The sequence below is a fragment of the Aythya ferina genome, assembly GCF_964211825.1.
Source record: "Aythya ferina genome assembly, chromosome: 12".
Classification (NCBI taxonomy): domain Eukaryota; kingdom Metazoa; phylum Chordata; class Aves; order Anseriformes; family Anatidae; genus Aythya; species Aythya ferina.
In genome coordinates this window covers 12134307-12161121 of record NC_140308.1, presented here as the reverse complement: position 1 = coordinate 12161121, position 26815 = coordinate 12134307, and the positions used below count along the sequence as shown (strand labels likewise).

At 59.9% G+C, this 26815-nt stretch overlaps 4 protein-coding genes across 8 annotated transcripts; 2 read left to right on the top strand and 2 right to left on the bottom strand.

Annotated features, from left to right (window-relative positions):
- The first annotated feature begins 19 nt into the window (after positions 1-19).
- On the top strand, positions 20-4555 carry LOC311443370 (C-type lectin domain family 18 member A-like). Its single transcript, XM_084533454.1, has 12 exons — positions 20-140; positions 656-747; positions 1399-1623; positions 1726-1823; positions 2187-2308; positions 2402-2509; positions 3042-3134; positions 3197-3303; positions 3439-3568; positions 3721-3817; positions 3901-3992; positions 4113-4555. Exons 1-12 carry the CDS (start codon positions 32-34, stop codon positions 4148-4150), a joined length of 1311 nt encoding a protein of 436 aa, XP_084389580.1. The 5' UTR covers positions 20-31; the 3' UTR covers positions 4151-4555.
- Positions 4556-5044: 489 nt separating this feature from the next.
- Positions 5045-10130, top strand: LOC311443479 (RNA-binding Raly-like protein). 4 transcript variants are annotated; one of them, XM_084533691.1, is made up of 7 exons: positions 5045-5107; positions 6924-7002; positions 8221-8268; positions 8428-8579; positions 8762-8875; positions 9053-9204; positions 9336-10130. In XM_084533691.1, the coding sequence occupies exons 1-7, from the start codon at positions 5071-5073 to the stop codon at positions 9372-9374; spliced, it is 621 nt and encodes a 206-aa protein (XP_084389817.1). In that variant the 5' UTR covers positions 5045-5070; the 3' UTR covers positions 9375-10130. The 4 variants fall into 4 exon arrangements, with proteins under 4 accessions (XP_084389817.1, XP_084389816.1, XP_084389819.1 ...); XM_084533690.1 differs by having other exon boundaries at positions 8218-8268; XM_084533693.1 differs by lacking the exon at positions 5045-5107 and adding an exon at positions 5833-6455.
- A 223-nt stretch (positions 10131-10353) lies between these two features.
- EXOSC6 (exosome component 6) lies at positions 10354-11718 on the bottom strand. Its single transcript, XM_084533682.1, has one exon. The coding sequence runs from the start codon at positions 11713-11715 to the stop codon at positions 10855-10857; it is 861 nt and encodes a 286-aa protein (XP_084389808.1). The 5' UTR covers positions 11716-11718; the 3' UTR covers positions 10354-10854.
- Positions 11719-11807: 89 nt separating this feature from the next.
- AARS1 (alanyl-tRNA synthetase 1) lies at positions 11808-26450 on the bottom strand. 2 transcript variants are annotated; one of them, XM_084533661.1, is made up of 21 exons: positions 26387-26450; positions 25608-25808; positions 24455-24643; positions 23568-23713; positions 22657-22848; positions 21906-22050; positions 21026-21171; positions 20436-20544; positions 20195-20345; positions 19728-19852; positions 19389-19533; positions 18527-18705; positions 17923-18036; positions 17116-17322; positions 15966-16150; positions 15531-15639; positions 14673-14786; positions 14199-14318; positions 13729-13815; positions 12392-12505; positions 11808-12086 (listed from the first exon to the last, which is right to left on the bottom strand). In XM_084533661.1, the coding sequence occupies exons 2-21, from the start codon at positions 25749-25751 to the stop codon at positions 11901-11903; spliced, it is 2907 nt and encodes a 968-aa protein (XP_084389787.1). In that variant the 5' UTR covers positions 25752-25808; positions 26387-26450; the 3' UTR covers positions 11808-11900. The 2 variants fall into 2 exon arrangements, with proteins under 2 accessions (XP_084389787.1, XP_084389788.1); XM_084533662.1 differs by lacking the exon at positions 26387-26450 and adding an exon at positions 26108-26282.
- Positions 26451-26815: the final 365 nt, after the last annotated feature.

Here is a 26815-nt window from a genome sequence, read left to right as displayed (position 1 = left end):
ATCTTCCCTTCCGTGAGAGCAGCTGCGGGGCATGGAGGACGGCAGGGGTCCGGCCGGCCGGCTCCTGGTGCTGCTGGCCTGCCTGGCCTGGAGGCTGGGTGAGACGGAGAAGCTGTCCCCGCTGGCTCCGGGGCCCCGAGGTAACGGGGAGAGGGGACAGGGGGGCTCACTGCCCATGGCAGGGCTTGGGGGGACAGCTTGGGAAGTCCCTAAGGGGATGGGATGATTGTTCCCCAGTCCTGTCCCTAACCAGGTGCTCCCCAGGAGGGCAAGGGTTTGGGGTGGTGATGGGGATGTGGGGCTGGTGGTGGGGACACGGGGCTGGTAATAGGGACACGGGGCTGGTAATAGGGACCCAGGTACAGTGATGGGGGCTCGGGGCTGGTGACAGATCCATCCCAGAGGGAGGCAGTGCGGTGCCCAACACCCCGATGCCATCTGGGGACTGGGCGCATTCCTGGTGGTCTCGCCTCCCCCTGCCCGGCCCCTGTCCCCTTTGTGCTCCTGCCCAAAAGCGCTTCCTTCGCTCCCCTCCGGTCTCCATGGAGACCCGGGCGCCTTCCCCATATCCCCGGCTGCCGCGTGGGACCAGCCGTGGCGGGGGCACCCGCTCGGCCCCCGGCCCCAGCCCCCAGCCACCCCTCGCCCTCCGCAGCTCTCAGCACGAAGGAGACTTTCCTGGTGCTCTCGCTGCACAACAAGCTGAGGAGCAAAGTGCAGCCGCCCGCTGCCAACATGCAGAAGCTGGTGAGTGCCCCAGGACCCTTCCAGACCCAGTGCACACCAAGGGCTGGTCCCTCAGGGTCCCCAGTGTCCCATGATGGTCCTCTGATGTCCCCCTGATACTTACTTGACATCTCCTGGTGGTCGATCCATCTTCTGGTGGTCCCCAATCACCTCCTGGTGGTGCCCAGGTCACCAAACATCCACTGCTTGTCCCCAGTCACCTCCTGGTGGTCCCCAGTCACCTCTTGGTGGTTGTCCAACATCCACTGGTGGCCCCCAGTCATGCCCTGGTGGTCAGCCATGTCCTGATGGTCCCCAATCACCTCTTTGTGGTTGCCCAACAACTCCTGGTGGTCCTCGGTCACCTCCTGGTAGTCCCCAACCATCCCCTGCTGGTCAGTCATGCCCTGGTGGTCCCCAGTCATCTCCCGATGGTTGCCCAACATTTCCTGGTGGTCCCCAGTCACTTCTTGGTGGTCCCCAATCATCCCCTGGTGGTCACATTACATCCTGGTGGTCCCCATTCATCTCCTGGTGGTTGCCCACCATCCCCTGGTGGTCCCCAATCACCTGGTGGTTGTCCAACCCCCCCACACTTGTCCCCCATCACCCCATGGGTGCCTCCACGATGCCCCCACCACCCCCAGCACCCCCCACCCGCTGTCCCAGCAGGAGTGGAGCGAGGAGCTGGCGCAGCTGGCGACGGCACGGGTGGCCGGCTGCCTGGCATCCCCCACTCCTCCGCCGGCCCCGCAGCTGGGCTGGAGCGAGACCCTGCTCCCGGCGGGCGCCGGGGGCTTCGTCGAGCTGCTGGAGCGCTGGTTCGCCGAGGGGCGCCGCTACGACTACGGGGCGACACGCTGCGCCGGCAACGCCACCTGCAAGCACTACACGCAGGTAGGGCAAGGCACGAGGGGCACGAGGGGCACAAGGGGCACGAGGGGAGGTGGGCGGGTGGTTGGGGGGTGTCAGCGCGTGACGGTGCCCCCTCTCCTGCAGCTGGTGTGGGCGACGTCGGGGCGGGTGGGCTGCGGCCGGCAGCTCTGCGCCGGGACCCGGGGCCGCAGCCAGGCCTTCGCCTGCGCCTACTGGCCGGGGTAAGGGGCTGGGGGGCGGGGCCTGGAGGGAGGGGGCGGGGCTAAGGTGGGCGGGGCTGTGGTGGGCGGGGTCTGGGTGTGAGGGTGGGGCAGGGGAGGGTGGGGTGGGATTGGGCCGGCTGTGGGGGTGGGCGGGGTCTGGGTGGGGTGGGCGGGGTTTGTGTTAATAGGGGCGGGGGGCGTGTGGTGTGGGCGGGGCTCTGCGTTTTAGGGGCGTGGCTTTGCCCAGAAGGGGGCGTGGCTTGGCACTCTTGCTCCAATAAGGGTGTGTGCCTTGGGTTGAGTGGGCGTGGTCATATTGGGGGGTGTGGCAATGGGTGGGGCTTGTTGTGGCCCCGCCTCCCAGCTGCCCTCCCCGGGTAGGGGCAACTGGGAGCTGTCCGGGGCGCCCATCGCCCCCTACCAGCGCGGGCCCTGGTGCTCGCTCTGCACCGCCGGCCTCTCCGGATGCTTCAAGTCCTGGGACCACAGCGGCGGGCTCTGCGGTGAGTCCCCGCGCACCCCCCCGGCCAGCAGCCCCCCAACACCCGGCCGTGCCCAGCCCCTGAGCACCGCCTGCCCCCCGTGTGCCCACCCAGAGGTCCCCAGGAACCCGTGCCGCATGAGCTGCAGGAACGGCGGGCACCTCAACGTCAGCTCCTGCCGGTGCCACTGCCCCCCCGGCTACACGGGGCGCTACTGCCAAGGTGAGCGCCTGCTGGGGTGGACGAGGACGAGCTGGATGCTGGCAGCACGAGGCAGGCGCGTGAGCGGTGCACACGCGTGTGCCCGGTGCGTGTGTAGGGTGAGTGTGGTGCTCGGGGGCGAGCAGTGCATGTGTGTGCAGGGCTGGTTGCAGCATGCGGGGCATGCACGTGCAAGGTGAGCACAGGGCGTGCACGCTTGGTTCCCTGTGTGCATGGCTGGTGCTGCGTGTGAGGGGTTGGTGCAGTGCATGCAGGTTCATGGTGCAGTGTGCACGTTTCCATGGTCAGTGCGGTGCATGCATGGGCATGGTTGGTGCAGCACACGTGTGCACAGCTGGCGCAGTGCATGCCTCGTTGCAATGTGTGCATGTGCATGTTTGCTGCATGTGTGTGCATGGTCTGTGCAGTGCCCATGGCCTGCTTGCTGTATGTGCATGCAGTAGGTCAGCACATGCACGCAGCTCATGGGCAAAGGAGGATGGTTCTGGGGCTGGCTGCCCCGTGGCGACCTCATTCTGTGCCTTTTTGCCAGTGCGGTGCAGCGTGCGGTGCCTCCACGGGAAGTTCAGGCAGGAGGAGTGCTCCTGCCTCTGCGACGCTGGCTACGGTGGCGCTGAGTGCGGCGGTGAGTGGGGGCTGCCCCGAGGCTGGGGGGGTGTCCCCGGTGTCGCTGACCTGTGCCCACAGCCAGGGTCCGGTTCCCCTTCCACACCTGCGACGTGACGATCGATGGCGACTGCTTCATGGTGTCCCCCGAGGCCGACACGTACTACGGAGCCAAGGCCAAGTGCCAGGTGAGCCCTGTCCCTCCTAAAACATCCCAAAGCCCCATGGCTTGGGACACGGTGGTCACTCGTGGACCCCAAGCCTGTGCTGGGGAGCAGAGGAGCAGATCTGAGCTGCCTGCTCCCTCCGTGGCTTCCCTCCAGGAGAAAGGGGCCATGCTGGCCCAAGTCAGCAATCAGAAGGTGCAGGACATCCTGGCCTTCTTCCTCAGCCGCCTGGAGAGCAGCAACAGGGTGACGGACACCGACTTTGAGACCCGAAACTTCTGGATCGGTGAGTCCTACCGGGGTGCTGCTGCACATCCCACCCCCCTGCTGGACATCGCACCCCCCTAATGGACATCCCACCCCCCTAATGGACATCCCACCCCTACAATGGACATCCCACCCCTACAATGGACATCCCACCCCGCTGGCTCCCCCCAGGTCTCACCTACAAGACGTCCAAGGCTTCGTTCCGCTGGGACACGGGCGAGCCTTCCACCTTCACCAGCTTTGCTTTCGGGCAGCCGGACAACCAGGGGTAGGTGCCCACCGGTGTCCTGGCCCCACGGGAGACATGGTGAGCTCCGTGCTGCCACCCTGTCCCTCTCCCCTCCCGCACAGGTTCGGGAACTGCGTGGAGATGCAGGCATCAGCCGCTTTCAACTGGAACGACCAACGCTGCAAGACCCGGAACCGGTACCTCTGCCAGTTCGGTGAGTGCGTGGCCACAGCCCCCAAGGGGTCTCCTCCATCCCGTTTGTGTGACTGGGAGCATCCCGATGGAGGTGCCACCTTCTGGGCATGGGGAGCGCTGATTTTGTTTCCCATTGCAGCCCAGGAGCACATTTCCCAGTGGCAGCGGGACCCCTGAGCGGGCAGCCCCAGGCTGTGCCCCCTGCCCACCGTGAGGGCATCTCCAGCAGCAGCTGGGGACGGGGACAGGGGACAAGCGTGGCACTGGGACTGGCCGAGAAGGGCACACGCTGTGCATCAGCATCCCAGATGCGGTGTCATCTTCTGCTCCTCGCCTTCCTCTGTTGACAACCACCATGGCAAGGAGATGCCCAACCTGGGACAGCTTAAACTGGTGGCCAGCGAGGAGCCAGGCGGGGCCTTTGGGTGGCACACACCTCGGCATGGCTCAGGGTGAGGGCCAGGCTCAGCGTGGTGCCACCGGCAGCAGGACACGGGCGTCACCACGAAGCCACCAGCCTGGCGCCGCGGGTCCCCTGCCACCAACCGGGCGGATAACAAAGACCTCTCCATTTGGAAGAGCCCTTTTGTCTCCTTGACCTCTTCGTTTCGGCCACGGCCCCCGTCCTGCCCACGCTGCACCCAGGGGCTGGCGCTTGGCTGGTGCCCAGTGTCCCCAGCGGGTCTCAGCGGCCGTGGCGGGGACACGGGGACACGGTGTGCGGGTGGGATGGGGCCGGACCACGGGGCTACGAGGGTCCTGCAGAGGATGCGGGGGGTCCTGCGGAGGCCAGAAGCGCCCCCCAGGACGGGACACGTCTCCTCGGAAGGGGCCGGCACCGGCCGTCCCCCCGTGGCGCACGGGACGCGGGGCGCACGGAGAGCGCGGAGCCTCCCCCGGCGGGGCTCGGGGGACCCCCGGCATGGGGGGCAGCTGGGAACCGGGGGGGTCTCGCCCACCCCCGGCCGCCCCCGCCGTGGTTCGCCCCGCTCCCCCTGCCGTCGGCGGCGTGGTACGGCTCGGGGGCGGCGCGCTCGGCCCGGAGCCGCTCGGGGGGGGCCGTGCCGGGCCGTGCCGGGCCGGGCTCCGGCGGGGCCATGAGCGCGGCGGGCGGGCGGGACGCCTGCTGGAGATGTGAGTACCGGGCACCGGGAGGATGGAGGGGACGGGGGGGGGCCGCGGGGAAGGTGAGCGGCACGGCCCCGGCACGGCCCCGGCCAGGGATGCTCCTTGGCGGCGGGATGCTCCGCGCAACGGGGGGCGTCCTCCCGGAGCCGCACCGCGATGTCCCCGCTCCTCCCCCGGCACGGGGCTGTGCGCCGCCACCCGGGGGGCCTCCCGTGGCCCCTTCCCCAGTGCCTGTCCCTCCCCAGGACGAGGATGTCCCCTGGTACCGGGATGTCCCCGTGCCATCACCCCCAGGACAGGGACATCCTCTCGTGCTGGGATGTCCCCATGCCATCACCCCCAGGCCAAGGACATCCCCACCAGTTTGGGGCAGGAGCCCCAGCACAAAACCAGTGTCCCAGGGGTGATGGAGCCCTTCTGGCTCTGGTCCCCTTGCCCCGATTGATTCCCTCAGCATGTCACAGGACACCACAGGTACAGAGCCACCCCCCGGTGTGACACTCACATGCGGCTCCATGCAAGGCGTCGAGCTGCTGGGGGACGAGGGACACGCCACGAGGGGCTGCTGAGGGCATGGGGCGGGTGGGGGGACACACTAAAAGCAAGCAGTGCATCGGTGGAGTGAGTCCTATGGGAGCTGTCTGCATCGCTGGGAGTCACAGCTGGTGGTGGTTACGGTGCTGGTGACACCCATGGGACAGCTGGTGGTGGTTATGGTGCTTGTGACCACGCAAGAGGGAGAACTCAACACAGCCACCAGCTCCTATCCCAGGGGTTTAGGAGCTGCCAGCCTGTGCTGCCTGATCCTCCAGGATCCGGGCTTTTTTTTTTGCTCTTTTTTGATTCTTTCCTAAGCCCATGACCCACTACCTGTCACGGTGTGGGAAAGCAAACATAACCCCAGGGCTGTAGGGGAGGAAGCCGAGCAGATCCTGGTGATTGCCACCTCGCCACCCGGCTCCAACCCGAGCACAGGAGGTGGGAAGCCAGCAGTGAGCACCCGGAGAGGAATCGGGCTGCGAGCGACACGGGGAGCGGCTGTAATGAGGAGAGCTCTGCCGGGAGATTTCGCGCTGTTCCTCCAGCCAAAATCACAACATTAAATCTATCTCGATGTTAGCAAGGAGCTGCAGCGATGGCTCTCAGGGAAACACTCTTGATGGAAGCTGGCTTTAAATGGACTTTACACGGCTGGGAACTGGCTGCAGGGTCGCAAAGAGACGGAGCTGGGAGCGGAGCCTCGGTGCTGCGGGAGAGGACGAGCAGGGGGCAAGGAGATGCCCATCGGTGACCTCCTGGTGAAGCCCCCAGGAGTTAGCAGATGTCAGGAGATGCGGCAGCCCCCTGGTGCCTGGTACAGCTCTGGGCACATCAGGGCTGAGGCTGGTGGCAGCACATCTGGGGACAGGCGTGGAGCACCTCATGAAGCCGTGGGCTCCTTTGGGTGCCGCGTCCCCATCATCAGTGTCCAGCTTGCTCCGGGGTGCTCCAAAAAATACCTAAATTCCTTGTCAGGCAGATTCACCACAGCAGGAGGGACATATCTGTGGGGATTAATTACCCTTGTTACCAGAGCTGCTTCCTAATGGGGACATCTGGGACTCGTGGGGCCTGTGGGGTGTCCACAGGGTGTCCACGGCTGCAGGGACAGTCGGGGTGGTCCCCATCCTCCTGCTGCTTCTCCGGGGGTTTGGCTTAGAGGGAGCTGGTGGCTGTGACACAGACGCTGAAAGCTCCAGCAGGAGAGGAGCCATCCGGAGGGGCTCCTGGTTCTCGTTCCGTTTCTGCACTGCTCATTCCCCTGCTCTCTCTCCCCCCTCAGATCTGGACATGGCCAGGGAGGCCAAGCCGAGCCGGGCCAGGCTGGGCCAGAAGAGGCAGCACAGCAGCAGCCTGTACCAGTGAGTGCCGTGGCGTGGTGGGGAGGGCATGGAAGTGGGGGGAGCTCCTCTTCCTCACACTGCTCTTCATCCCTTCAGTCCTTCTTCCGCATGCCCTTGGTGGTGTATGCTCACCCAGCTCCATAGGATGTCCCGACCCTGTCCCCGTGGGCACCTCCTTAACCCTAACCCCAACCCTAACCCCAACCCTAACCCTCACCCTCCTCACCGAGGGTCTGAGGCTTCTTCTACCCAGGAGAAGAGAAGATCCCTGTGGTCTCCACGTGGTTGCAGTTTGGGCTTTTAAATGAGGTCCCTCGGGGGACAGGTGCCCAAGCAGAGATCTGGGGGCATGGTGTCCTACCCACGCGGGGATGGGGGCCACCAGCAGAAGGGTAGGTCCCTGTCCCTGTGTGAGTTCAGCTCCTGGGCTCCGCAGGGACCCTCGTCCCTGCTGGATGCCACACGGGCACGTGGCACAGAGGGGACCAGAGCCAGCACCGGGCTCTGCCTCTCGTTAGAGAGCTTCTGGATTGAATTAATTGCTCTGCCCGTTGCCATGGCACCGGGGCCATGCAGGGAGGCAGCGCTGGCAGGGCAGGGACCGCGGTCCCCGTGGCTGCTGGAGCACGGAGCCGCTGCATCGCTCTTCCCGCGGGATGCTCTGAGGAGCCGCGCTCATCCACAGCAAATCCCATCTCAGGGTCACACCGCAGAGCGAGGCCAGCACATGGCAAGCCGGTGACCGCACGCGTCCGGCTTCGTGCGTAGAAATGGCAGGAGGCACACCGCAAGTCCTGGGGTGCTCCTTCTTCCCCGGCGGGACACGCTGCCCTGGTGGCAGCAAGGGACAGAGCGCAGGTGCCCGAGGCTGCTGTGGCAGCGGCGATGCTCTGAGCTTTGTCTCACCTCGTGCGAGGCTGAATCCAGCGCTCATCGACTCCGCGAGAGCTGAAGCGGCAAAATGAGCATCAGCGCCTTGCCTCCTCCGTGGTGTGTGATCTATTGCCGGCGTGCCGGCTCCCCGCGCGGGAGGCAGTTTGGTGACAGATCGCCTCTTAATTTGGAGCTGAGCGAGCTGTCAGTGTGCTCCCGCAGCCAGGGACTGTGAAATTCAACATCAGCCAGTTCCAAATCCAGAGCCCCGCTCCCGGAGATGGGGACACGCGGTGGGCGGCTGTCCCTGCCCTGCGGTACCACGGCTGGTGACTTGCTGTCCTCTGTCCCCTTCCGCAGCAGTAACTGTGACCTGGACTACGATCTCTACAGGGACGACTTCCCATACCGGTGAGCATGGTGGCACAAAGTGGGGGCCCCAGGAAGGCAGCCCCAGCACCCTGGCAGAGGCTGTGCTGCCACCAAGCAGCACCCGTGCTGGGGATGTGCCAGTTATTGGGGTGGGGGCAGCGTTTTTATGCTCACGCTGCTTTTTTTGTGCTCTCACAGGGTGTACGAGTACCAGAAGATCCCACCCCTCATTAACCGCATCCCCGTCAAGGCCAGGAGAACTCACACAGGAGCAGGAGGCAAAAGCAGCCCGAGCCCCCAGCCCGGGACACGGAGCAGCAGCAGCAGCTCCACGGGGACACGGACAAAACGTGAGCAGGACGGGGCGGCTGGGCTGGAGGGGCTGGGTCCTGCGGGAGGGGGCGAGCCGGGGAGCCTGGCTGCGTGCACCTCGGTGCGTTGCAGCAGTGCCTGTGCCCACGCCTCTTGCTCGGTGCTGACCTCGTTGTTACGAGGTATGGGTTGGGATCCCGACAGCTCCTCTCGCCCGCAGTGCGAGCCGAGGAGCTGCACTCCATCAAGGGGGAGCTGAGCCAGATCAAGGCGCAGGTGGACAGCCTGCTGGAGAGCCTGGAGCGCATGGACCAGCGGAGAGAGCGGCTCTCGGGTGAGGGATGCTGCCAGCCCCAGACCTTGCCGAGTCCAAACCCCACTGAGATGTTCCCCGCACCAGTCCCCTCCCCTCGTCCCCTTTGGTGCCACGGGGTTTTGCCTCCTGCCCTGTGAGCATGGGGCTGCTGCTCTGCACGGGCACGCCGAGCTCCTGCTGTCCCTGTCCCCGCAGGGTGCAAGGAGAGCGAGAAGAAGAGGGCGGAGGCGGGCGCAGCGTCACCGTCCCCGGTGGGAGAGGGCTCCCGGGGCAAGGAGGGGACAGGAGGGGACGGGCACCTGCGTGCCATTGACAGCGCGGAGGAGAGCACGGACACAGAGGAGACGGTAGGGCAGGGGCCAGCTGCCTTCCCCCAGCTCCCTGCTTTGCCAAAACCGGGTCCTGGTGGGCTCTGGAAGGGATGCTCCATGCTCCCCGGGGTGCACCCGAGTGCCCCGCTCTGCTTTTCTCCTTGCAGATGAAAACGCACATCTCGGACCCCGAGGGGAGCCACTAGACAGACTGGACATGCTGGAGCCTTCCCGGCGTGCCAGCAGCTCCTGTCTTGTGCCCGTCTTTCTTTCGAGGCTTCCAGCTCGTGCCACGCTGGTGCCAGGTGCCCGCTCCCGGCACTCGCATCCCCTGCCATGGTGCCAGCAGCCCCGTGTCCCACCCTGGCCAGCCACGGTGAGAGAAGTCTGTGTTTGAGTGCGCTTTGGGTTTGTTTTTATTTGTTTTTTTTTGTTCCTCCTGTTTTCCACCTGGGGATAAGTACACAGGGAGGGCAGAAGGCCCACATCCCGAAGGAGCAGCAGCCTGGAGCAGAAATCCACGGTGTCCTCCCTCCTTGGATAAAGTGCCCCATGCACACCGGTCACATCCCAAACCCTTACCCCCAGCTCGTGGTGCTGGAGGCGACCGCCCTAAAGCGGAGCCAGAGGGGCTCTCAGCACAGGACAAATCCCCAGCCCCATGCCACCAGCACCATGGCACAGGGTCTGGGGGCTCCCAGTTGCCTGTGGATTTTCCTCACCGGTTCCCCCAGGACTCCCACCCTGCTCCTGGGGGCAGGATGGAGCCTCTGCCCCGGGAATTCGCGCCCCCAGCCCCACTCCCCCTGTCCCGCAGAGCCATGCCACGTGTCCGTGTCCCTCGTTCCTAGGTCGTCCTTCTTGCTGGTAGGAAGTTGTTCTGTATCTCTAATTTGCTCTGGTAAAAGAGTGTCTTGTGTTGGAAAGGAAAAATAATAAAATTTGTATTTCTTTTCTCTGGTTATTTGACTCCAAGGTGGGTTTTTACCGCTCTAGGTGTGTCTGAGAGCTGCTGCAGCTCACGCTGGTGTCGGGCACTTCGGGTAAGCGGCCAGCACCGCACGCAGCGTGCCCCAAACCAGCTGCCCCAGCAGAACCCGACCCTTGCTCCAGCTCCTTTTCCCCCAAAACCAGGTCAGGGTTTGCAGGGAAGAGGGCCCCAGCAGACTCAGGCAGGCAGAAGACTCACCAGAAAAGCCTAATTTATTGTAAAAAACAACAGAAACCAAAACACAAGGTCTCTGCCACCCTGGAGCACCACAGGCAGGTGTCACGCAGGTCCAAAGTCTGATGGGACACAGCGGTCGTGGTGGGGACGTTGTGGTGCCAGGGCTTGTGGTGGTGGGACTCAGCTGCCTGGGGGGGCTCCAGCGTCCCACGGGGTGGCTCGGGGAGTCTCTGGTGGCACCAAGGATGGCTCAGGGATCCCCTAGAATTGTCCAGTAGCACCAGGGTGTCTCTGGCGGTGTGAGAGGCAGCTCCAGGGGTCTCCAGCAGTGCTGAGAGCTGCTCCGGGGGTCTCTGGCAGCACGAGGGGTGGCTCCACGGGTCTCCGGTGGTGTGGGTGGCAGCGTGGGCAGGTCCCAGGGCTCTCTGCAGGCACCAGGGGAGGCTCCGGGCATCTCTGGAGACTCGTGGGGTGACTCAGGGTGGCTCAGGGACCCTCCACCTCCACGGGGGTCCCCCTCATGCACTGTGCGCCGCATCCCTGCGCTTCACCGCCCGCAGCAAGCTCTGCCTCAGCACGGGGTACAGCCGGTGGCACCCATCCAGACCGAGCCTCAACGCCTCCCCCCAGCTCTCGGGATCCCCTCCGCGGCCTCCCCCGAGCACCGCCGACACCTGGTTGAGCGCGGGCAGCAGCGCCAGCGTCAAGCGGGCAGCGGCTCTGCGCTCCTCGGCCTCACCGGGCTGCAACAGCCAAGCTCCGGAGGGGTGCCCGGGGTCCCGGCAGAGCGCGCAGCCCACGGCCAGGTCGTACATCTCCACCCCGGCATCTGCCAAGGCCAGGGAAGCGGCGCTGATGGCAGCAGCCAGCGCAGAGCCCCCGTCCTGCAGCAGCAGGGCGCTGACAGCCAGGCGAGCCCGCGGGTACCGAGCCAGGCGCACCGCCGGCTCCAGCGCCTCCCGCAGCGCCGCCGCCGCCTCCCGCTCCGCCTCCCGCTCCGCAGCACCCCCGGGTCTCGGCCTGGCCCCCCGGCTGCTGAAAGGGGCTCGGCGGAACTCGCACACCAGCCTTCCCCCTCCTCCTCCTCCTCCTCCTGTCGTCCCTCCACCCGGCTCGGCCGCCTCCCTGGGTCCCCATGCGGCGCACAGCACCTTGGTGCCGCCGCTCAGCTCCACGTAGGCCGAGCCCTCGGCTTGGCTCAGCAGCCCGGCGCGGGCGAAAAGAGGGCGCAGGGCGCAAGGGTCCCGCGGCCCCGACCCTTCTCCTTCTCCTTGTCCTTCTCCTCCTTCCCCGGCCCCCTCCTCGTCCTCCTCGGCCGCCCACAGCGCCGGCGGCTGGGACTCGTCGGGGCCCTGCAGGCGGCGGTGATCCAGCGGCATGGTTACAGCAGGAGGAGGAAGAGGAGGAGGAAGAGGAGGAGCGCTATCGCTCCGCCCCAGCCCGCCCCGCAAGCAGCAGCAGCAGCAGCAGGCGGAGGGCAGCGGTGTTTATTGGCAGCTCCAAGGGGCGCAGGGGGCACAGCAGCAGCCACGGGGGGATTCCGGGGGGGTTTCAGGGGGTTCCGTCAGTTTTTCAGCTCGCCCAAGTGCAGCCGGGCAAAGTCCGTGGCCAGCCGGAGAGCCTCGGGCAGGCAGCCCACGTTCTTGCCCGTCGCCTGCGCCGAGACGTCCTTGCCGCCGCCTTTACCGTCCATCAAGCCCGACACCTCCTGCACCCACTGGCTGGCCTTCAGGCCCTTCTTCACCGTCTCCTGGAGAGGAAAAGAAGGCAAAAAGGAGGTTGACGGCGAGCAGGAGCAGGGCACGGCAGGACAGAGCTCCTGGAGGAGAGCATCTGGCCCCATGCCTACAGCCACATCGAGTCACAGCTCTCCCCCTTCCCCTTCTGCTCCACAACCAGGACCTGCTGCCTCTCCCCCCCTGCTGCAGCCCCCTGACAGCACACGGCTGTGGCTCTTGCCCCCCTGGATGATTTTTGTCCTTGTAACATCAGCTGCAGATCCTCCACTGAGGCTCAGAGAAAGGCACAGACACGCACACAGACCCTTGGCGTTACCTGGGGTACTTGGCACAGGCAGGTGATTCTGCCGGCTTCATTATCTACAGCGAAGAGCATGGTGGCAGTCTGGGGGGAATGAGTCTTGAAGAGCTTCAGCGATTCGTTCAGGGCCTGCAGGAGGACAAAGTCACAGTGGGACACCTTCCTCGGGGCTTGCAACCAGCCTCGCTCCAAACCCCGCAGTAGTGTGCAGCCACCAGGGCCCCACTGAGACTTTGGGGACCTGGACGTGCATTAAAACAGCCAGCAGCATCCTGCAGTGCCCATTCTCTGAAGTTTTCTTCTGTACTGCCTTTGGCCTCGTGGCAGGCTGCCTCCTCCCCCAGCTGCCTGTCCCCTCACAGCTGCAGGGAGCTTGCAGAATTCGTGGCTGTGCAGCCCCAAAGCAAGCAGCCCTGTGTTTTGCCTAAGTGTAACGGTAGAAAATGGGGAAAATGCTCTGCTCGGGTGTGACGAGAGCTCCCAGCGGGAAGGAGGAAATGTTCTGCAAATATCAGGACTCAACCACAGCGTAAAGAAGCTGCAAGGGATCAGACCCATCCCAAAGGTTTCCCCGTCAGATTGCCACGCCACATTCGCACCCACTGCGGCGAGGGCCTCGCAAACAAAGCAGATTTTGACTCCCACACAGCTGCAAGCAGCAGCACCAGTGTCGTGGAGATGGAGACAGCAATGGAAAAGGCAAGCAGGAGTCTGAGCAGCACCAGCTCTGAGGCTCCCAAAGTGGAAATGTAAATAGGGCATTAAAAGTTGGCTGTTCCAGCCTCACAGCACGATCAGCCCCCGCTGCACGGCACTTGCGAGGAACAGCGGTGCAACAGAGCGCACACAAGGGAGCTTTTATTCACAACAGAAAGAAATTTAACTTGTGCTAAGGGGGAAGGGGCGGCTTCAGCCCTGGCTGGATTAGAACAGGAGCCTTGCTGCAGCGGATGCAATGCCCTGGAGCTGGGGAGCAGCTCCGTGATCTGGCCCTGCCCACACTCAGCCCAGAACAATTTTCAGAGTTGATCTTTAAGCCTGCATTTTTGTGTCAGGACTCCTGACACCTTTTGGATAAGTCTCACCTGGAACCCAATGCAATTTCCACAGGGGTCCCTATCCTCACCAGATCTGGAAGCTCAGCAAATGGTCAAAACCTCCCCAACCCTGCAAGCCCCTTTGTAAACCCAGTGGGACGCAGGGAATACTGCGGAGGTCCTGCCCCTCTTCATTGCCACTGCTCAGGGCTGGCAGGAGGCGAGACACCTCAGTCTCCCCAAGCAAACAGAGAGCACCCAGCTGCTCCTCAGGCACACGGGAGGTTGTTGAGGAGGGACCAGACTTCCCCGTACCTTTGCTGAGGCTCCGTTTTCCATCTCCATGATGACCACTGGCTGGTTAGGGTGACTCTCAATGACTTGCTTGGTCTTCTCCAGCACCTGAGGACAGCAGCGTTCAGACACCCACATGTCACAGGAACCACCCAGGGTGCCCCAACGCACCCGTGGCCCAGCCCGGAGCAGCCCCACGCTGCAGCACCAGGAACAAAAGATGCTCAAAGGTGCATGTGTGTTCTGCGAGGCGGTAGCAGTGCTGTGTGTGGTTCCTCCTCCAGGAAAATCCAATGGGATCCAGAGGAAGAACCACACACCACCCTTACCCTGCACCCAGGCACAGGGACACCACATCTACGCCAGGAGCAACCCTGCACAGTAGCAGGCACGGGGGCAGCCACAGCTCAGCTCCCTGGCACGCTGGGCACAGTTGGAGCTCCCAGAAGAGCTGCCCCCCACGCTGCCCTTTATTCCCACCCAGGGCTCACTCGTTTCTGGATGTCAGCTTTGCTTGCACGGTCCAGGTCATCCATAACTTTCTTCAGCGCCTTAACAGCCTCTCTGAGTTCATCCTTCTGCCACTGCGGGATCACAGCAGTGGCCAGTGTCTGCAAAACAGGTGGGGGGGAGGGTTAAAGGGACAGGTGACCGTGGCAGGAGGCAGGGCACGCTGCACAGCACTCATAAACCTCAAGGGCCTTGTCTGGCAGAGCCCGATACGCTCCCCTCTCCCATTTTCTGACAAGGCTGCAGCTCCCACAGGACACAGGGCTGGGACCTGTCTTGAGTTTGTGTCCTACAGGGTGCTGGCATAAGATTTCAGTTCACCCCCAATTAAACCCTTGAGACTAATTGAGACGAGGTGACCCCAGGGGAGACGGAGGAGCAGGAAGCTGAACTTGGGCCTCATTAACGCCACCCGGTGCTGGCAACCAAGGTCCCAGCACTGCTGCCACCCTCACCTCGCTGAGGTCCGTGATCTCCTTCTGCACATCCTTGTTGGGTGCTGTCTGCACCTTCACCTTGGCGTCCAGGGCTGACAGCAGTTTCTTGAGGCTGTCCACCTTCCTGAGGGCCTAGCAGAAAACATTTTGAGTTATATCACGCAGGGAGAGCTTCCAGGCTGGGCTCCTGGCCATCCCCGTGAGAAGGGTCAGGAAGGCTGCAGCCCCAGGCATGGAGCTCAGTAACTCCGAGGGAAGTAGCAGAGCCATGCAGTGCGTGTCCAGAGCCAGGATGTGATGCTGGCCGGACTCTTTGCCAGAAAAAAATGCCAAAATCCTCCCAAAAAGAGGAGAGCAGCTTCCTCACCAGCCCCCTTCTCCCACTCTAGGCAGCACCAACCCAAGCCATCTGCCTCTGCAGCAGAGGACAGCACAAACATCAGGTGGGAACAGCTCCCACCTCCCCGTTCCTTGCCATTCCCACCTGATGGAGACCACGGTGCCAAGGGGCTGAACAAGTTCTGGGGTTTGCCAGCTGCTGAGAGCTCTGCACCCACAGCCCGTGCTGCAAACCACCATGAGCTAACCCTGCAGCCACCTCTGGGACCACCTCAGGCCCTTCAACCACTCTAACACGGCAGCTACTGCCCAGACTTCCCTCCCACCCCCATCTCTCTTTGTGCTGTGTTGGCAGAGCCCAAGCCATGAGTCCCTCAGGCTCTCAAGCCAACACACCCTTGTGCTGAGCACCCCAGCAGGGATACTGGGCAAATTTTAATGAAATTAACCTTGGCAAAGGGTTAATATGTGTGCACGCACGTGCCCGTGGTTTCCTACAGGGCTTGGATCTCACAGATCTCTCCTGCCTCCTCTTACCTTCCGAGCTTCGGCTCCAGTGACTGCCACTATCCTCCGGATGCCTTTAGCAATCGCTTCTTCTGAAACAATCACAAAGTGGCCAGCGTGGCCGGAGTTCTGCAAGTGCCTTTGGAAAGAACCCAGAAACAGACCCGTAACAAGGGGAAGTTACAAGTCCACCTCTCATCTCAGCAGGATTCAGCATGGAAAGCAGAAAACCACCCTGCCAGGGAGGTGCAGCCAGGGACAGACAGAAAACCCAACCTAGCCACCAAAAGCAGAGCAGTGAGGGGAGGGTGGCAAGGCCCGGCACTGCCAGAGACTCTGCATGTGAGCAGGGACAGCAAACGGGCGGTTTCCCTACACCTCAACAGCCCCCAGGAGCCCAGGATCCACAGCGGTGGATCCTTTTCACCCTCCCCACTGCCTTCCCCGGCCTCTCCTGATACTCACGTCCCTCCGCAGAACTCGATGGAAGTGATGGAGCCTGCAGGGCCAGAGGGGTCGGCCAGCAGCTCCTCCACAGGGATGCCAATCGAGACCACGCGGACAGGGTCGGGGTAGGTCTCATCAAAAACTGCCCGCAGTCCCTGGATAGCTTTGGCTGCTGCAAGAGGGCAGTCCTTGGCGTAGACGGTCTGCAGAGCACAGGAAAGGGGTGTGGGTGAGAGCTGGTCCTGTGAGCTGTGACTCAGGGGCTGCATTTCCAAGATATCCTGACTTCCTCTGAAAGATCTTAAGGGGGAAGTTACATGCCTCGCCTGACCTGGGGTTTGTGGAGCTGCAGGGATCCCAAGATAACTGATAAATCTTCAAAGACCCTGATGCCTGTGCCTGCTCAGACCCTGTGTGTTGCTGTACATTCAAACAGTTTCTAACCATGAGCTCCTGAGCAGGACATGAGGTCCTCCTGGGGCCTGATCTGGCACAGGGCTGGCTCTACACAGAGCAACTCTCGTCTTTGAGGACACATCACCACTCTGCTAAACTCCTCAGCTTTTGCAGACAACATGGCACTAGAGCAGGCAAGGAACCGCTCCAACCCTGCAGAGGGCTCGGTAGCAATGAACAGATCAATGTACACGGAGGTTTCCCACTCAAAATCCTCTGAGGTGATGCAAATCTATGCACAGTACTGCATCAGCAGCTCAGAAGACTCCTACTGGGCCAAACTTCCAGTATCCGAAACCATCCAAAAACTTCACTCAAGTTACTTTTTTCCTGAGTATACCTCTACCAGCCAAACCCAAGGATCAAAGAGAAAGCTGGACCCTGTATGAGGAGTCAGTGGGAAAAGGTGGACAAGACATAATTTTCCTCTCTGCCCTGATACTCCAGGGAAACAGCAATGTGACAAGCATTGATCTGCACTGATCAACAGTACAACACCCAACTCAGTCCCAAGGAGGGGAGCACAGTGAAGGAATGGGATTCGAACCAGCCTCCTTCTGCAAGCTGGTGCCTCAGCTGTGCACTGAGCCCAGTCCAAACCCTGCAGCAAGCCAGCGGATCTGCCAGGAAAAGGATGGGATCCCTCCTGGAGGATGGGGGCAGCTAAGCACCATCCCACCCCACGGGGCTCACCCCTGCAGCCCGCACCCACCTTTGCCTCCTCAATCATCTGGTTGGCGATGCCTTCAACCTTCTTGATTTCCTGGGTCGACAAGGCTCCCTTGGCTGTGAAGTCGAACCTCAGCCTGTCGGGTGCGACCAGCGACCCTCTCTGGTCAGCCTCTCCCAGCACCGAGCGCAGGGCGAAGTTGAGGATGTGGGTGGCCGTGTGGTTGCTCATCACCGGCCTCCGCCGTGTCTGATGGAGAAAGGCACCGTTAGTTGGGGTGCCATATTAGGGCCATACCGGTCCCAGCATCACCTCTGGCACTGGAATTGGAGGCTCCTGTGCTGGTTCAGCAGAAGCCCGAAGTAGTTCAGGTGACCAGAAATAACTTGCTGCCTTGGAGCCTCAGCTAAGGGAGCAGGGCATTTCCCACCACATTTATATGTGTTTTTTCCCTGCCAGTCCCCTTGCTGGGCCTTGCTAGAGAGACACCAAGGACAGAGCAGGTCACGGACACTGATCTCCCCTCAACAGGGAAAAAGCACTGCAAGATGGGAGCCTCCTCTCTTGCTCCAAAGGTGCCTCTACAGGGAGGGGAGATGCATTTAGCAGGCTGGGCTCCATCCAGCACTCAGACTGAGCCTGCCAGAGCTGTATCTGGAGCAGGGCAGGCAGCCCAGGCTCTCCACTGCCACCCGCAATGCTTGGGGCTCAGAACACATCCAGCTCCCTGTCAGGACCAAAGCGTGGTTCTGCTGTTGCTCAGCAAGACCCAGCGAGCGTGGATGATTCTGGAAGGGCCACGTTGCTTGCCTGAACCGTGTGCTGTTGTAACACCGTGCCTGAACTCACCTCGTCAATAGACAGCAGGACCTGGTCTCCTACTTTCAAGCTTCCGTACAGAGTTCCTATGTGAAGCACGTAGCCTCCTCGGACCTGCACGTTCTTCACAGTGAATTCAGTTTTCTGTACAAAGAGGGAAAAGCACGCAGTGAGGGAGGTGACAGGCCAAGGGAGGCACTGAGTCCAGCCAGAGCCCTGAGCCACAACTGGAAAGAAATCAGTGAGAGCTGGACCGGTGCATGAGGTATGAGAAAGCAAAATGCCCCTAGGGCCACAGAGATAAGGGAGTGAAACTGGGGCATGGTTATGGGACACAGCACAGCTGAAAGAGGCCCTCAGCTCGAAAGCACCGTCCTTCAGCACAGCTACCCCTACCACCAGAGGCACCCACATCCTGGCGACAGCCTGATGCTGCAGCAGAGTTCAGCACAGCTTCCCAAAAAGCAATAAGAGCCAACTCCAGCACATCTGTGCTGTGCTGCACCCCTGAAAAGGAAACCTGTACAGATCCCAACACCTGCCACAGTCAGAAAAAAAAACTAGAGCTTGCTTGGCCCCTTCTCCTCTGCACACATCTGCCCAGGCCCCAGTTGAAAGGCTCTCAGTGACTCACATCCTCCCTGCTGTCGTCGTCCTTGACCATGTAGCCCTGGTCATAGATCTGCCCACCCTGCTCGGCGTAGAAGCAGGTCCGGTCCAGCACTATCCCGCACTCCTGGCCGGTGGACACCTCCTCCACAAACTTCTTCTCCCTGCGGATGGCTTTCACTGTGGCCACCAGGCTCCCAAAATCTGTCACCAAGACAACAGGCAGCGTCAGTAAAATAGGAAAACCTTGTGGACACCACACGGGAGCAGAATTTCACAGCAACACGTCCCAGCCACTGCAGGAGCTACCACATTTGGAGGGGGTAAAGAGGAAGGACTAGGGCAACAGCTGGATAACAGGGAATTTCATTCAGTGCTCTCTGTGGCAGGCACGGTCACTTCCTTCCACAGTTATGTGGTAGAAGTCAACAGCACACATGGCTACGAGCCTGGTGGCTCCTGCATCGCCACCAAATCAATGAGCAGAAAGAGCCAGGGCAAACAAGTGGGCTGAGGAGCCTTTAAGAACCAAGCAGAATCTGCAGTCCCCTGTGACACTGGAAAAGGAACAGCCAGGAAACACAAATAGAGGAGTGTGGAGACACAAAGCTGCAGGAACAGGAATCCCCTCAAGTCTCTCTGATCAGGTCAGCAACAGATCTGAATAGTAGGGCAGACCTGGAACAGTCTTGCCCTTATTTCTCTGCCCCATTTGTCACAAGCAGGCTGTTCACCTGCACCCATTTCCACTCCACATCCCAGGAAAAACAAACCCAGAGGGGACCTTGTTGAGATGCATGCTAGGAAGACAAAGCAGCTCCTCCCAAAGAAATGGGGGAGGAAAGGGTTTGGCAGTAAAAGTTGCTCCTGAGAGGGCTTTTTCATACCGTAGGTCCCGCTGGGATCTGACGTGTAACTGTATTTTGGAGAGTCGTCGGTCACCTCCAGCCCTTGGGCCCTTAGCTCCTCGATGGCATAGATGTCCAGCATGAGGAGGTCCTCCCCACCAGCACCCTTGCCCTGGGATTTCAGCTGCCAATGAGAAACAATAATGTTTAAGAAAACCTTCCCCAGCGGTGGCGGATGACAGTGCTGGTGTTTCCCACAGGGCACTGGGAGCTTGAGGGGAGAGTGCACCCCATAGGAAAGGAGCGGAGACCCATAACCACAGAATAAAATGCCTCCCTGCCTGCTCTCAGCCCAGCTCCCCCACAGCTGTTACCTACCTGTGCGTTTTTCCGCTCTTCTTCAAAGCCCTCCATGTCCACAACAAGGCCTTTCTCCTCTGCAATCAGCCCGGTCAGATCCACAGGGAAGCCGTAGGTGTCGTAGAGCAGCCAGGCGGTATCACCTTCAGAGAACAAGCAGAGAAGTCACCGTGACTGTTCCGTGAGACACTGCTCTCCCCTTCGTGCTACTGCAGGACAACGAATGGGGCTGGTAACACAAGTAAAAAGCTCCTCGCTGCCAGCCACCAGGGCACAGAGATCGCACTACCACAGGCACCTCAGAGATCTGAGCAAGTGAACACAGGCCAGAGAAGAGAGGGGTGGCCCGGCTCTGAACAAAGATCTTTTTATTCCAGCTCTGTGCCCATCCCACCTTCCATCATCTCTCAGTTCCCAGCCCAACTCAGCCCTTGTTCCCAGATGATAAATGCTTTTTGGTGCATCCAGACAAGTCACAGCCTCACCAGGGATGGTTTTGCTGTCACCCAGGCTCTGGATCTTTCTGTCCAGGATACGACGTCCTCTGCTGAGTGTTTTCAAGAACTGATCCTCTTCTTCATTGATAATGTCCTTCACCATATCTGGGTCCTTCTTCAGCTCAGGAAAGGCATCTCCCTGCAGACCCAAAAGGATTCAGCATGGAGATCTGCACACCTCAGCAGATGAAGTCTTCAGCAGCTACAGTGGAGAGGGGGAAGAACTCACCAGTGACTGCACCACCACATCGACCAGAGTAGCAAAGAAGCCCTTGGGGGCGTTGAGCTTCTCATGGGAGTAGCGCACAGCCCGCCGGAGAATCCGCCTCAGCACGTACCTAGGAACAGCAGAGCCCTCAGTGCAAACATCACACCTCTGAGTTGTTCTCAGGGGATCCACCAGCACCCACCTATCAGCACCCCTTCCCAGACCTCAGCCCCAGGACTTAAACTCCCTGTGAGCTTAAAAGCCAGACCTGTGAGTCCAGCAGAACCCACGGCACAGCCCTCCAGCCCAAATTTAATTGATTTTTTGACAACAGCACTGTACAAAACAGACTTTTGTGCCTATCTATCCACAGCAATCTGTTTTGGGCACTGATACAGCAGGACTGGTACTCACAAGAACCCTCAAACCTGTGCGTCCTGGCCTTTTGGGAGGACTTTGCCAGAGGGATCCAAATACAGAGTAAATATTCTGCTGTCTGCTGTTTCAGTGATGAATTCAGACACCCCAGAGCCACCCCAGGTCCCACTGCCCTCAGGGAAGCCATGCTGAACAGAATGGGCGCAGCAGCACGGCAGCAGCTCCCTTCTTACCCCCTGCCAGTGTTGTCAGGTCTGCCCCCATCGGAGAGGGCCAGTGTGATGGTCCGTGCGTGGTCTGCCAGCACGCGGTAGGCCATGTCAATGCCATCTGCGTCCTCAGCGCCGACCTGCCCCATGTACGGCCTGGCACCCGTGCCCTGAGCAGAGAGAGGAGGAGGCGTTAGGCAAACGGGGTGATAACGGACAGCAGGGATCAGCAAGGAGGCAGAACAGGGGCCAGCCTCGTCCCGCTGCCACACAAAAGGCACATTCCTTCGGGAAAGGGGTGACTCGGAGGGCTGTGAGGCTGTGCGTGCTGCCTGCACTTCCAGGGATGAAGTGTGTCTGAGGCCAGAGGGAGGTGAAGCCAACTTAAACCACCACTGAGAGCCCAGGACTGAAGAGGGAGGGTGGGAGGGGTCAGAGCGTACAGGGAACCAAAAGGGAAATCTGTTTGGCACACTGGCTCACAGGCTCTGCCTTGGCATAACCTGCCCAGCCAAGAAACCTTTCAAACTCTGATTTCAATTTCAGATGTCACACGGGACAGGGTCCCAGCCCCCCTCTTTTAGGGCGTTTCTATCTGTACCCAAAGGAAAGACATTGCTCTAACCACACCATGTGCAGGCACTGCTTTGTTCACTTGAACACCTGGGAGAGCTGCACCACTCCTTGTGTCCCTTGTTCTCCTCTGCAAACATGCCCCAAGGCAGCAATTACTGGGCCAGCCAGTGTTCCTACCCTAGACAAAGTACAAACCCACAGGGCTCGCAGTAGCTGGGAAAGCAGAGACCTGCAGACACGACCATCCCTGTTTGACCTGCCTCGTGTATTTCCCCAGAGACCAGGGAATGGACGCAGCTGGATCAGGCCCTGACTCTCCAGTTTGTACCTTTTGGATGGCTTCAAAGTAAGGAAGGAAAAGGTCGGTGTCGTAGTTGGACATCTTGTTCTGCAGCACTGAGACCAGCCGCTCCAGACCCATCCCAGTATCAATACTTTTCTTGGGAAGAGGCTTCAAGGTGCCGTCAGCTTCCCTGCCCAGCCACAAAAACAAAACAAAACACAAGCTGGTAAGGATGGAGGCCCTGCAGGGGCATCCCCAACTCTTCTCTCACCTTTATCACATTTATGACATGGGCCCACAGATGAGCCACACAAAAGGCAACTTTAATAAAATAGAATTAACAAAACTCAGTGGCAACTTAGACCCAGGGTAGGATGGCATTTTAATTCCTGACAGATGAACTGAGAAAACTTTTCCAGTCTGTCCCCCAAACCAGCACGGCTGATCTCTTCTACACAGGTGGGCTGGGGCCAGAGCATCGCAAAGCACACAGCTCCCAGACAAGTGGGAAGAACAAGAAAACCCAATCCTGTTGGTCTTAAGAACCCAAGGGGAGACCCTAAATGAAAAGTAAGGCTCCAAATGTGCTCCCCAGGTCAACAGCAGTGTGCCCAGCCTCCCCTACAGCTCTCACTTCCAGTGGGGCAACACCAGAGTTCGGCAGCTTGCTACAGCACCCAAATTGCTGGTGATGCTTGCAGGTATAGGAACGAGGCCACAGCAAACAGCAAAGCAGTGCAGAGGTGCCTGGGTTAGAGCTCTGGGAGCATAGGCTGGGAAGCAGCTCTTAACTCACCTGTTGAACTGTATGAACACCAGGTTCCAGATCTCCAGGACATTGGGGTCATCCTGATTGACCAGGTGCGAGGCATCCCTGTCCCCAATCCGGTCATAGTGGATCTCACTGCAGGGGCCGCAGGGGCCGGTGTCTCCCATTTCCCAGAAGTTATCCTTCATATTGCCAGGCAGAATCCTGCCCTCAGGCAGCCTGGAACAAGAAACTCCTGCTGACCAACAGAGGCAAGAGTTCCCCCGCCTAGGGGGGAATCTCACAACAGAAATCTCAGTGTGCTACTTCCCTGGATGAGCAGATGAATCGCGAGGGCAACTGAAACTACCCGGGGGTAGAACATCTTTCTGCCTTATGAAAGGAAAAGGGTGGGACTGGAGAGGACCAGGCTGAGTGGCAGACTATGACTGAGGGCTAGAAAAATCCCAGAGCTTCAAAGCAGAATCGGACACACTCTGAAGGCAGAGGTCCCCAAGCAGCGACTAAGAGGATGATCTCTGAGCATACACAAACCGTGGATACTGGGAAGGGAAAATGAAAGGGCAGAGACCGTGGTCAGGGTTGCCTGCTTTCCCTGAACAGCATCTTCTCAACTGCCCTAGAGGCAGCACACTCGGCTGGGCAGACCACTGACCTGACCCAGCAGGGCACTTCTTATGTTCTTAAGCTTACACAAGAGATTTTGAAATGAAAGCTCTAGGGCCTGACCCGAGCCTCAGTCTCTTCTGTCTAATGCCAGTGCTTCCTTTTGGCTTTGTAGCTCCACCACCCTGCAAACCTTATTTGTGACGTTTCAGTTTTGTTACAACCTCCTGTTATATATGCTCTGCCTCGTAGCCCATGGCATCTTTCTCTGAATAAAACCACGTGGCTGCCGTTCATCAAAACACGCAGCTTTCTCGGTTAAAGGCCCTCACCCCAAATTCAGCCAGATCTGCTTGCATTCCAGATCTGGTTGCAGTCCTGCAGCCTCATTTCCACCAAAGTAGGTGACGTAGAGTCTTTCAGCAGGGATGCCAAACTCCTTGGTGAGAAGGTCCAGTGCCAGTTTACAAGCAAGTTCCTGCAGAAAGAAAGATGAGGTGAGCAAGTGAATGCAAACAGAGCCTCTCTTCACTGTGCAGTACCTGCCCAAGCAGAGTACCGGCTCCTGTAGGTATCTCTGGCTGCCTTGGATCTACCCAGTAAGTCTCTCAAACATGCAGAAACCTTCCACACCAAGTCTCTCCTGATGTCCCCTTGTATTACCAGCTTTATCAGACAGAAGCTGGACCAAAGCAGCTCTCTGCTCTGAAGCAGTCGAGAGCTTTCATATTTTTGGCATAAGAAAAGGGCAAATTAATATATGCAGCAAAAAGGGCACGAGAAACATCTCACATAGCTTTCCAGATAGCATGTTCTCTGTCCAAATAAAAAGAGCTTGAAATCTGCTGTTATGCTGTATTTTTAACATCACCGTCGTGATATGAACCCTACACTAGCACGAAGCTTGGGAAAGGATGTTGATACTTCATGATCACTCCTGTGTGAGGTCCATCTAGTCACACAGCACATGCAATTCCCCACAGCTCCAGGACAACCACTAAAACCTCTACAGGAAGACTCCAAACCGCCAGAGTCAATACAATCAGCTTTGTCAACCTTAAGTGATTAATCACAAAACATTCTGCAGTCAGAGGAGCTTATTCCAAGGAAATCAAATGTATGTTAAGAGCTACTCTGTTTCAAGAGATTCTCCCTCCTCTTGGCAAATGCTCTGCTGGGTTCATAGAGACAAATAATTTTTCCCGTTAGCCTGTTTTACCTTGAAATAATCCCCAAAGGACCAGGACCCCAACATCTCGAAGAAAGTGTGGTGGTAGACATCTTTTCCCACGTCATCCAGGTCATTGTGCTTGCCCCCAGCTCGGATGCACTTCTGAGTGTTGGTAGCTCTGCTCAGTTTAGCAAGCGGGTGCGAGGGGTCGATAGTGTTGAGGAAGATGGGTTTGAACTGAAAGGACAGAAAAAAGGGGAAATCAAGGAAAGCACGAGGAGCTTGTTTTCATATATTGAAAGCCCCAGGAAGGCAGTGTCATCTACATCACAGTACCACTGGTCTGGATGGCCCTGAGGCAGCCTTCAGAAACTCCAAACCTGCTGTCTGCGGCATGTGAGGAAGATGCAGGGCCCAGCACACCCACACACATGCCTGGGGCACACCAAACCCCAGGACTTCCAAAGGGACTGAGCATAGTCAGGTTCTGAATTGTTGAAATCAATGAAAACTCCAGCAGAACCCTTCCAGCAGCCCAGCCCCAACGGCTCATTAAAGATACTGTTACTAGATTGTGCCAAGATTCTCGCTGCAACTATTTACAGCACTAGCTGTGGTCCAAAGGGTCAAGGAAGAGAGACTGGCAGCGCTCACACTGCATCACAAGCAGCCCAGCAGGCACAGGAACCTCTCCCAGTGCTTTGGCCAGCTCTGCAAGAGCACATGGGACTCCAGCAGACACTCCGGCCACCTCTTTGTGACCCTAATATGGAGAATGCAACAGTAATTTTTCCACACAATCCACAGAAGACACTGCTAGTTATTTTATCTGTTTGAAAATTCTATCTTCAGGATGCAAAGGGCCAGATATAAACCTCACTTTAGCGAAACCAAAGCAACCAGCTCAGCCCAGGGAGCAGGCAGTGACAGGTGAAGGGAGAGCCAACCCCCCTGCAAGCTGAAGCACTTACAGAGCCAACCTTACATAGAAAGGAGTCACCTAAGAAAAGAAGCGTAAACGCACCAAGATGTTGTCTGCAGGAGGTTTTAAGATCCATTTATTGCCTAATAAACATTAGCTAAGTCCTGTTGTCCAGTAGAAGCTTATTAGGAAGGAATGGACACACCAAAAGCTCTGCATACAGCTCCACAGACCGCAGCTGCTACAAGATATGTTCACAAGGACCAGAGCAGAACCTACCTGATTCATACCAGCATTAGCAAAGAGCAGCGTGGGGTCATCCAGGGGGATTGTGGAGGAAGAGTGCACATAGGTATGCTGGTTTTCCTTGAAGAAGTCAATAAATCGTTGCCGGATCTGGCTAGCTGTCAGCGTGGATTCCATCTTGAAGCTGCAGGCCCAAACCCAGCAGAAGGGAGAGCGGCAAGGCCCCGCTGCAGTCTGAGGAGATGATAATCACAGGATCATTAGGCTTGGAAAAGACCTTCAGGATCATTCGGCCCAACCAGCCCCCTAGCACCAATGTCACCAGCAAATTGGCGCTGTCACCTCAGGCAGGAACACCGGGATCACAGCTTTCACCTCATACAAGGGCACTTTAACACTAATTCTCCACAACCCCTCGGTTTAACGATGAGCCTGCCCCACACGGCGCTGGCATGGCCCTCAGCACCCCCCTGCGGCCCCCAGCACCCCCTCCCGGCCCCCCCAGCTTTCTGCAGCTCTGGAAACATCTTTACAAAGGTTTTTTTTGAGCCAGCGAGCTCCGTGCCCAGCCTGCCCAGGGGCTGCCCCGCTGCACCCCGGGGGAGGCCTGGGCGCCCCGCGGCCGCTCTGTGGAGGCTGGGGCTGGGGCTGGGAGCCACGGGGCCACCCGCAGCCACCGGGACCGGCCCCTCGCGGAGCCACCACAGCCCGCAGAGCCGGGAAGGAGCCGGAGATCCCGATCCCGGTCCCGGTCCCGATCCCGATCCCGATCCTGGTCCCGGTCCCGGTCCCGGTCCCGGTCCCGGCCCTACCTCGCCGGGCGCCGCCGCCGCCCTTCGCCTCACGCCGCCGGCCTCACCGCAGAGCCTGCAGCGCTGCCCGCCCGCCTCTGATTGGCTGCCGCGGCCGTCACTCAGCCGCAGCCCCGCCCGTTCCACCTGTCCCGGCCAAGGGGCGGGCCGCCCGCCGGCTGATGCAATGGAGGGAGGCGGCGGGCACGTGACGCGGCTTGGGTGAAGCCGAGTAGGAAGGCGCCATTTTAAGGCTGCCCGCAGTGTGCCCTCAAAGGGGGCTCGGGGGCTGCCCTGAGCTCTGATGGAGAGGTGCCCGTAGGGGCTGGGTCCTGTGGCCCCGGGACTTCTGCTGCTCGGTGCAGCCCCGCATGCGATCTTCTGGTCCCATCCCCTCCTGTGGAGGGCACAAGGAGCTTCCCAAGGCTCAGACCTAGAAGGTCAAGAGCG

Coding starts and splice junctions, on each gene's coding strand:
- EXOSC6 (XM_084533682.1), bottom strand. CDS start 11,715: ATGCCGCTGGATCACCGCCGCCTGCAGGGCCCCGACGAGTCCCAGCCG.
- LOC311443479 (XM_084533690.1), top strand. CDS start 5,071: ATGAGCGCGGCGGGCGGGCGGGACGCCTGCTGGAGAT. Junction 8,876..9,052: donor GCGGAGAGAGCGGCTCTCGG/GTGAGGGATGCT, acceptor CTGTCCCCGCAG/GGTGCAAGGAGAGCGAGAAG. Junction 9,205..9,335: donor GCACGGACACAGAGGAGACG/GTAGGGCAGGGG, acceptor TTCTCCTTGCAG/ATGAAAACGCACATCTCGGA.
- LOC311443370 (XM_084533454.1), top strand. CDS start 32: ATGGAGGACGGCAGGGGTCCGGCCGGCCGGCTCCTGGTGCTGCTGGCC. Junction 748..1,398: donor CTGCCAACATGCAGAAGCTG/GTGAGTGCCCCA, acceptor CTGTCCCAGCAG/GAGTGGAGCGAGGAGCTGGC. Junction 3,993..4,112: donor CCGGTACCTCTGCCAGTTCG/GTGAGTGCGTGG, acceptor TTCCCATTGCAG/CCCAGGAGCACATTTCCCAG.
- AARS1 (XM_084533661.1), bottom strand. CDS start 25,751: ATGGAATCCACGCTGACAGCTAGCCAGATCCGGCAACGATTTATTGAC. Junction 18,706..19,388: donor AGATCCCAGCGGGACCTACG/GTATGAAAAAGC, acceptor TCTTGGTGACAG/ATTTTGGGAGCCTGGTGGCC. Junction 13,816..14,198: donor AAGCTGACATCCAGAAACGA/GTGAGCCCTGGG, acceptor TGCTGTCCTCAG/GTGCTGGAGAAGACCAAGCA.